Here is an 11,011-nt window from a genome sequence, read left to right as displayed (position 1 = left end):
ATATCATAATTTTATGAATGTTAAACTAAATTGGGTTGGTTTTTAACTTTCACAAATAAAAAATACTATTTGTAAAATTAGAAAATAATATATCAAGAATATTCCTTTTTAGAAGAAGAAATAGAAGAATACATTGGAGACAAATCTATCTCTATTATAGAGTTCTTCTATTTTAGAGGAAAAAATAGAAAAATACATTGGAGATGGTCTAAAGTAAATTTTTTAACTTCAAATCTATTTTTAACTACTTACTTTTATTAGGAGAGAATATTTACTGATTAATTCAAATTAGTTAACACTAAGATTCCGGAGATTCCAATATAGAAAAGTCAAAGATTCAAAGAACAAGTCCAGGTCCTCGCGTTGTATCCGAGTCACCATCCACTCATCCTTCATATCTTCCTCCACCGTCTCTCTAGAAATTTCCTATTTCAATTTTAAAAACAATAAAGTCATCATATAATATCAATTTAATACTTATCCAATGACTCATCTTATAGTCAGTGCCTGGCTGTCTCTGTCGTCCGTAATTATTATGGTAACATATATTGTTGAGTTAAATTTAAGAATTTGACTTTCTTTATAAAGATTCCGTTGTAATTTTAGATGATTTAATTTTATCACAATCCTATTATATGGAACACGTAAAACGTGTATATATGCATATAGTTTTATACTCTTCTATAAATATGTGTGGCAGTAACAGAGGAGGAGACATCAATCACACAACAAAGCGTTGAGAGAAGAAAAGAAAAGCGATAAAAGCGAGAAGCCTAAGAAACATTAGAGGAGAAGAAAAACAATTTTATTTTTCGTTTTATCAAGAACATCTTTGAATTTTATGGCAGCCCGTCTCCTCCGAACAAACTTTATCCGTCGTCCTTACCGTTTCTCCGCTTTGAGCCCGGTGGGTCAGCCCACCGTGACAGCTTCAACCGCAGTCGTCCCGGAGATACTCTCCTTCGGACAACAAGCGCCAGAGCCACCTGTCCCCCACCCAAAACCAAACGAAGCTCACAATGACATCGATCTGTCCGACCAAGCCCGTCTCTTTGCCTCTGTCCCCACCTCCGATCTTCTCCGCTCCACCGCCGTGCTGCATGCGGCGGCGATAGGTCCTATGGTGGATCTTGGATCGTGGGTCATGAGTTCTAAACTCATGGAAACCGCGTTAACACGTGACATGGTCCTTGGACTTGTGAAAAGTACGTTTTATGACCATTTCTGCGCCGGTGAAGACGCTGACGCAGCCGCGCAGCGCGTAAGAAGTGTTTACGAGGCTACGGGTCTTAAAGGTATGCTTGTGTACGGCGTTGAACACGCCGATGATGCTGCCTCTTGCGATGATAACATGCACCATTTCCTTCGAACCATTGAAGCTGCCAAATCGTTACCAACATCTCACGTAAGCAATCCTCATGTGTCTTTATTGATTTTTTTTTTGTTTCATTTTAGAAATCCGCTGTTTTTTTCTTTTATATTCCCGAATAAACATTTTTAAAATCGTATTAGAAAAGACAAAAAGAAAAATATATCATACCATATCTTGAGTTTAATTGTTCCATAACTTAAAACAATTAATTTTTAATGGGGCCCTGATTATCAAATTTGGGCAAGTTGGTTCCACAGCCGAATCTCCGTACCCTGTCAAAGTACACTTGCATAGATATACATAGACGTGCATATTTATATCTCTATTTTCATATAAAATTAATAAATTGATTAAATTACTCTCACGCGTTTTCAAAAAAGTGACTTTGCGTTTAATTTATTTCCTTTCAAAAAATATTTTTTAAATACGGTGATAAACTCAAAGCATTACGTCACTATCTGACTACATTTATACGCACGAGGTCCCTGGCCTTGTAGATGGACTAGAACTTTCGTCAGAAGCTAGTAGATTACACTTTAGGAATATTCTCCCTATACCTTGGCCCGGTTTATTCCGGTTTAACTATTATTGGTTTTATATTGACACGTTATTTTTTGCTCTTTGTCCCAACAGTTTAGCTCAGTGGTCGTGAAGATAACTGCGATTTGTCCCATTAGTCTTCTAAAACGAGTGAGTGATTTGCTTCGGTGGGAATACAAGACTAAGAACTTTAAACTCTCATGGAAGCTCAAATCGTTTCCGGTTTTCTCCGATTCAAGCCCTCTTTACCACACAAACTCAGAACCGGAACCCTTAACCGCCGAAGAAGAACGGGAGCTCGAAGCAGCACACGTAAGGATCCAAGACATCTGTCGTAAATGCCAAGAGTCTAATGTACCTTTGCTGGTCGATGCTGAAGACACAATCCTCCAACCGGCGATCGACTACATGGCTTACTCATCAGCGATCTTGTTCAATGCGGACAAAGACAGACCTATTGTTTACAACACGATTCAGGCCTACTTGAGAGACGCTGGTGAGAGGTTGCATTTGGCCGTACAAGAAGCCGAGAAGGAAAATGTTCCTATGGGCTTTAAGTTGGTGAGAGGTGCTTATATGTCTAGTGAAGCTAGGCTGGCAGATTCCTTGGGGAACAAGTCACCAGTCCACGACACAATTCAGAACACGCACGATTGCTACAATAACTGCATGACTTTCCTAATGGAGAAAGCCTCAAACGGTTCGGGCTTTGGTGTGGTTCTTGCAACACATAACGCTGACTCTGGTAAGCCACTGAACCACAATTTTTAAACACATAATTATCTTTCTTTTTAAGGTTAAATAGATTGCTGATTAGAGAAATGTTTTTAAATTATAGGGAGACTTGCATCAAAGAAAGCAAGTGAGCTCAATATCGATAAAGAGAACGGGAAGATAGAGTTTGCGCAGCTATACGGTATGTCAGATGCATTGTCCTTCGGTTTAAAGAGGGCCGGGTTCAATGTTAGCAAGTACATGCCATTCGGACCGGTCGAAACCGCTATACCTTATCTTGTCCGACGTGCTTATGAGAACCGGGGAATGATGGCCACGGGAGCCACTGACCGTCATCTCATGAGGTAATTAATTAACTTCAAAACATAGTTAACTTATACATATCATTAGTCCGGTTAACATCGATTTTGGATTTAGCTGAACAATGTTTATATTGGTTATTGCAGGATGGAGCTTAAGAGGAGATTACTCGCCGGAAATGCGTGAGGAGATGAGTTTAATTGTCCTTATGTATGGAGCCATTAAATTGAACTGGGAAATGTAGATCAACAAATTTGTTCTATGTAGATTATAAGAAAAATATATTATGTAAGTAGGTAAGAACATTTCATCTGGTTTTGTTGTAAGGGGGATACATATTTAATTAAATTATTCATCAATGTATATTCACCCTTCCTTATCAATAATAATGGAATTACCTTTTTATTTACTCTTGATTCGGTCATTTGAAGATGTTATCCTATACTTAATTAGGTCGCTCGTAACATGGTGGATAGCCTCTCCTGATTATTTGATCCAACTCGAGCCCAACCATAAAAACTGTCGGAGATAAAATTTCACATTGGAAATATGTAAGGGATTAGAATATATAAAAGATTTGGACCATTACACTTACCGCCAATTAGTTTTAAATTGGAAGCCCAAAAACCTTATCATGCTATCAGAGCGTTTTTAAGTTGGAAGCTCAGAAAACTTATCAAAAACTGATTTCAGATTTTTAATTTGTTAATAAACTTGGTTTAAATTGTGAGGATTCTTCAAAAAATTAGCAGTTTTTTTACTCAATAGAGACCGTCAGATTGGATGAAACGTATCCATATATGGAGCCACCTAGATGTGAAGGGGTCGGTTGATCTCTATGAAATAAGAAAATTATAAAGTGAAAGATTGTTTGAAATACCACATATCAGATATTATTTTTCAAAAATACATTTAATCAATACATTTAATCAATTTTGTTTTAACACTGTTTAGTTTCAAGCCACAAAAATGCAAAGTTCTTACAAAAAGCTTCTAAAATCATAAATAAACTAAAATAAAATCACCAGTTAATAACATAAAGAGCTCAAAACCGTATATAAATATAATCCGCCAAGGACTAATATAGTTTCAACCAACATACAACCGTATATAAATATAAACCGTTCTCACTAAGTAGTTGTTACAGCTAAGGGACCATCTAAGTATGACAATATATAATCTGTGGTCTCTGGTAAAAGTAGTTGCAATTTTTCATGGCCACTTGATTTTCCTCAGCAATGTATGTTTCAACAACCAATATGGATTGATTGAGTAGTACCTTATCGCTTCCGCTCTAGTAATGCGTCAGTTACAAGATAGCATCTCGAGCATGAACGAAAGAGGTTCAAAGATGACACGATCCCTTGAAACTACTTATCTCTTTTTAACCACAATAGAGGCTTGAAAAGAACTTAGTTTTTGGAGATTTGACTCGAAAAGATCAATTCGCACGTAACAGTAACCATTGACTTATTAAATCGAAAGGAAAAATAATATGCCATTGAAACATGGCGGAAGATTGAAATAATCGACGAAATCGACAAAATCGTCGCTCCACAAGGAGCCAGAAATTAAATACATAACCATCACTCAAATATGAGTCATAGGAGTCATCAACTCTCAAAACTCTCGCCACACTGGGAGAGAGAACCCGATGAGAGACAACTTGATGCCTCACACACCACAAACTCTAAGATAACTCCACCGAAGCAAGGAAAAAACCACCAGACACAACAAGCAGCGAACCGACCTTAGCAACACTGATAACATCAAACACAGTCCAGATCTAAACTGAGACCCTCAGATCTGAACCATCGAGTTTCGGAAGAACACACTTACTCCACAAAATAAAGTAAAAGAGCTGAAAACAAAGAGAGCAGAGAGAAAATGAGAAGAGTCAGAAATAATGACACAAGAAGGGGTTTCGGAAACCGCCAAAAACACGCGGCGACGCCGGAGGAACAAAGAGATGAAGAGAAAATCATATGTCTCCAGTTCGTCTTTGACCTTTTGATCTTTGATTCAAAAATATATTAACATTTGAGTTTATAGTTTAGTGACTATTGTTTAGGGTTTAGTATTTAAGGAGTGTGATTGAGTTTATAAATTTCAATCAATAATTTTTAAACTTTATAAATAATTTGGGAGGATCAGTTTAGTCTTTTTCATCACAAATTTAAGGTATTTATAAAAAAAATAATCATCATTTAAAGATAAATCTAAAAATGTTATCAAGTTTGTGGTAAAATTATAGCTTTTCCTTATAAAATTCAGACTTAGTTTTATTGTAATTGTTGTATGAGATGGTTAATTTTCTTTTTTGGCCCTTGTATCTAGAGTTTCAAGTCTTATGCATGTCTTTTTTACCTATAATAAGTTAATTATGACCCAAATAAAATCTAGTTATGCCTCCACCACTGTCCATATCATACGTAGCTATTTTTATGGGAAAATGATTGTTAACTACGTGAAGTATTAGCCGTCATATGACCAACCATGCAAACTAAAGTAATGTATACCTAACTGCACGAAATATATGTTATGCATGACAACATCCCTAAACTTAATGATGTTATGTAGTTAACATCACAAGTTTAATTTCATTTATCCAAAAAGTGATGTAGATGTCAGATACCGTTTAAATCTCTCGTTTTATCAATTAAAATATGACGTACCTGATAGTAATTAAACTAAAATTAGTTTTTCACCCGCGTTTAAAAGTGTAAGAATATTTTTAACAAAATCTAATTTACAAAATCAATATGTTTTATAAAATTTTGGTAAGTAGTGTTATAACATTTTTATTTTACTGTATTTGAAAACTATATAATTATATTATTTTATTTATATTAAATATGAAATTTATATAAGATATTATTTAATTTTGTTTTTTTTAAATTATTTTAATATGTTTTGTTATTAAATTTTAATAGAATTTATGTAATCCCCTAGAATATATTTGCGAAGTGATTTTGTCACATGTCCTCTCTACAATCAATTTCACAAAATAAATACGACATGGCTACTGAAATTGATGACATGACTACTAGAAAAATATGACATGGATAATTTCATTTAATATTGATTTATATTTTTGACAAACTTATTAGAATATGATAACAATTCATATATTACATTTAATATTGATATTTCTTTTTGGTAAACTTTTTTAAAATATGGTAATAGTTCATACATCATCTATAAAATAAATATATTCATATATAACATTTCAAATTTCAAAATATTATTATTTTTGTATAATTATACAATTTGTATTACTAAAGCTTTCAAAAATTTCTACAATTTTTTTAAACATTTAATTATCTAATCGTTAGATCATTAGTTTTTTATATACCTACAAATTTTATAAATATTGTTTAGGCTAAATTTTTTATAATTATACAATGTTATATCATTTTTATTAGTTTTATACAAATTGATTTAATATATATCAAATCTATATTAAATAGTAGTAAGAAAATAGTAAAATCTATAGTATTTAATAAAATTTATTTTTAAATATAAGTTAGATTTAAAAATTCCTTACTGCACATGGTGCAGGACAACACCTAGTTCAATTGATAAATTGTGTGTTATATACATATTTCATCAATTTTTTTTATTATAAAACTTATTTGATGTCAATTTATTGATTCTAACATTTTATTTGTTTAATATAAATTAATTAAATTAATGAATCATATTATTTATATTTTTATAAAAATATTACATTCATTTAAACTTAGTAAAACTTTCATATTAGATTCTTATTCTTAGATTATTTTTATTCTTAAAAGTATATAATTAATAATTATATATGCAAGATTATATTTGATTGAAGTTGACATCAAATAAGTTTTAAACAAATAAAATGTGAAAGTTAATAAATTGACGTCAAATAAGTTTTATAATTAAAAATTTATCAAATAAGTATATATCACACAATTAATCAAATGAATTAGAGAACTTTTATTAAAAATTCATCATAAAACAGATTGAAATAATTAAAAAACAAAATTGCACAATATCTTATATAACTTTCATATTTAATATAAATATAAATAATATAATTATATAGTTTTCAAATACACTAAAATATAAAACACTACTTATCAAAATATGTTAAAACATATTGATTTTGTAAATTAGATTTTGTTAAAAATATCCTTATGCTTTTAAAACGTTGGTTGAAATCTAATTTTAATTAAATTATGGCCGGGTCGGTCATGTTTTAATTGATGAAACAAGATATTTAAACGGTCTCTGACATATATATCATTTTTGGATGAATGAAACTAAACTCATGATGTTAACCACATACAGAGAAGCCTACTAATGTGTGGCCACTGGTGGGATTTACATGGGGTGATCACCAGCCCTCCTGGATGCCTCGGCGGGCTCCCCGGCTAAGCTCCGGTGGACAGTCATTGGCGCTAGTCGGATCCTCTCGAGGCTCCGGATACCAGGATCATTAAAAAAAAATAATATATATATATATCATTAAGTTGAGGGATGTTGTCATGCATAACATATACTTCGTGTAGGTAGGTATACATTAATTTAGTTTGCATGGTTAGACATATGATGACCAATACTTCATGTAGTCATCAATCATTTTTCCTATTTTTATCGAGGAATTGATTTTTTTACCGCACTTGGAATAATTAGAAATGTTTTTGGTATGTAGTCTATGCTTTTGCTCTTGTAAATAGATAAAAGCTAGATAGTAGCATAAAGAAAAATAACGATAAAAAGAACTGAATGAACAAGTGGTAGGGATTTCTTGGTAAGGGATTATTGAGCCTTAGCTCAATTGCATTCAGTATTGAGTAGTTGATTGTCAACCGTGTTCTTCGTTAGCTGCTCGGATGGAGAGCCGTTATCTTGTGGCTTTCCTCAGATGAAGCTTGTTCTTGAGTGATGGTTGCTCGTAGTTCCTTTCTGGAACTTATGTTGGAGCTCTTCTCGCATCTCGATAAATCGACCGTCGACAATGCTTTCTCGTTTATTCCAGCTTATGTACTCGTTGTCCTTCGCACTTATGCTCACGGGTTGTATATATGTTTCAGAAGTCTTTAGTTCTCCCTTCCTTGTTTTATTTTAAATGGTGTAATCTTTGTTATGTTTAGTTCTGGCTCTGGGTGGTAAAGTTTACCGCGCCGGTTTATGGCTCCGAAAAGTTTTTGTACCTTTGTCGGTTTCATGTATGTCACTGTTATTTAAATATTGATCTAAAAGATGACAAAAAAACAAATGGTAGGGAAAACCTACAAATATACCATTATCGACAGTAGCAGTATATAGATAAACCATTCAAAGACCATAAATATTTTGAAGGGCTGTTTTGAGAAAAAGCTCATCATTTGCCTACAAAAGCCAGCTGGTGTGAAGTATAGTTCGTGCAGAGTTCCAAACCTTTAAGCTTCGTTCATTTCTTTAACCTTTATGCTTCATCCATTTCTTTTTACTTTTAGTTCAGGCCTACAGTTTCTTTTGTATATTATATATTGTCACGACCAGCTCCTGGTATCAAAATATAACCATCAACATTTGATGGCTTTTGAAAAACTTTTAAAAGGTTAAGTAGCGGTAACCCACTTGTCTTTTGGACTAAGTCTAACCTAATCAACTCTGTAATGTTTTGAAAGTAGCAACTTATATATTACTATTTCCGTCCCCTATAAAATGTCTTAAAAAAAAATTGATTTTTCAAAATATAAGGTGTGTAGATATTTTTAAGAGAATTTTAACTTTACTGAAAATTGGTTGATTAATAATAATTTACTGCGTTATTTCTGATTGGTAACTCAATTAAAATTTATATTATTAATAATTATTTTTTAAAAATAATATATGTATATATATATATATATATATATATATATATAGTTCTTGTGTTTTACCTAAACATTTCTATAATATTATTTGAAAAGTCAGTTTATTATGTGTCGCACTCACGATAATTCTCACGATGGTTGATTACGATGATACCCTTAATGAATTAAAAATATTACATTTAAATACTATTACTGAATTTTTTTATTTAGTTTCCTTTTTAAAAAAAATTCAAATAACATATATAATAAAAAAAGGAAACATTTATAAAGTTAAAAAAAAAAATTAAAAACGAAAAACATATGTATATATAATATGATTTCATTAAAGAGAAAAATTCACAAAATGGAAATATTTCGTTTAAAAAATACTTTTAAATAACATAAAATATACTTTTGAAGTAATAAAATATTTCTTTATATCTATATTTTCTTAGATGAAAATATGTATTTGCATATAATGTGATTTCATAAAACAACATTCACACACATAATCTAGATATTAGAAAAATTAATTCATAATTTAAACAATACAAAAATATATATTTTCAAAGTAATAGAAATAATTTTTATATATCTATCTATTTTCTTTGATGATTACATAAAATAATTAAGTAACATAAACTGATATATGTTTAATTGACTAAAAATAGTTTATAATTAGTATTATTGAAATGTTTTATTTATTTTTCATATATTTAGTTGACTATAATATCTTTCAATTATGGAAAAAAAACTATAAATTGTATTCTTACTTATATAATATGATTTTTTTAAATGCAATCACACAATTTTTTTAAACTGCTTATTTTTAAGAGATATTAAAAGAAGAATTAACTGTAAACATCTTTTGATCAAATAATTACAAAATATTTTAAATAACATAACACTATATACTTTAACGAGGTAGATATATTATATTTTTATCATTATTAAAATTATTTGTTTTCATAATATTAAATCTGCTTTTAAATTTTATGTTTTATGTTTGTGGAACTTAATATAACTATAATTAAAATACCAAAGCAAATATTAATTCTCATTTCTAAGATTATTTAAAATAAATTTCACTTTACCATTTTAGTTTAATTATTTTAAATATTGATATGTATTCATGAGCTTCCAAAAATGTATTAGTTACTTATATATGTAACTTCATATTGATCATCACTTTATTTTCTGATATATATTTTTTTAAATCAAGATATAATATGATAAATATTATGAAAATACATTCACATTTAAACAATAAATAAAATTAATTTGATTTTACTTAATTATAAAAAAAATATACTTCAGTTTGACTAATCCATGTTATATCTAAAATCATATATTTAATTACAATAAGAATATATAATTTATAATAATCATTTATTTTATAAATGTAAATTATAGGATAACTCAAAACATATTAACAAATGAAAATAAAATAATAACCAACTGTTATAATTTAGTTCTTTTGTAAAATTTATATATATGCATGAGACTGTAGAATATTATCGTTATAGTAATTTACATAATTTGGAATCAGAAATTTTAGTTTATTTGAACAAATGAAAATAAAATATTAACCAACTGTTATAATTTAGTTCTTTTGTAAAATTTATATATGTGCATGATACTGTAGAATATTATCGTTATAGTAATTTACATAATTTGGAATCAGACACTTTAGTTTATTTTATACTACATTCTAAGACCAATATATCTTAAGTTCAACATAATCTTCCTCAAATATATTTACATATCTAAGCCAACAACCAACGTAAATGAAAATTAGAAAATTAATCATAATTTTAATATATTTAAAATAAAGAAATTATTATAGTTGAATTCAGAAAAATAGATGCAATCTAATATACCCAAATGATAACTAAATAGACTCTAAAAAACAACAAAACTGACTAGATATAATATATCTAAAATCATATATCTAATTAAAGAAATATAATATTATTAATATAAATTATGCATACAAATTATAAATTCATTTAAAATTAAAAATAAATAACAATCAATTATTATAGTATATTTACTTGTAAATATTTATACCCGTGTATGAGCACATGAAAATCACCTAGTTTTATATTATAGAAAGAGCAAGTATATTTTAACTGGGAAAGTAGCTTATTTCCCTATGAACTAGTTGTTCCCGGTTTTTTCACACACGAACTTTTAAGTCATGCCAAAAACCACATGAACAACGGAAAAATAATTTATTCCCCTATGA

The 11,011-nt window shown here is 29.8% G+C and overlaps 1 protein-coding gene across 1 annotated transcript; it reads left to right on the top strand.

Annotated features, from left to right (window-relative positions):
• Positions 1-587: 587 nt before the first annotated feature.
• On the top strand, positions 588-3,356 carry LOC106429029 (proline dehydrogenase 1, mitochondrial). Its single transcript, XM_013869773.3, has 4 exons — positions 588-1,405; positions 2,006-2,657; positions 2,751-2,991; positions 3,094-3,356. Exons 1-4 carry the CDS (start codon positions 842-844, stop codon positions 3,131-3,133), a joined length of 1,497 nt encoding a protein of 498 aa, XP_013725227.1. The 5' UTR covers positions 588-841; the 3' UTR covers positions 3,134-3,356.
• Positions 3,357-11,011: the final 7,655 nt, after the last annotated feature.

This window comes from Brassica napus, chromosome C2, assembly GCF_020379485.1.
Source record: "Brassica napus cultivar Da-Ae chromosome C2, Da-Ae, whole genome shotgun sequence".
NCBI classification, from domain to species: Eukaryota; Viridiplantae; Streptophyta; class Magnoliopsida; order Brassicales; family Brassicaceae; genus Brassica; species Brassica napus.
This window is presented reverse-complemented; position numbering and strand designations above follow the sequence as displayed.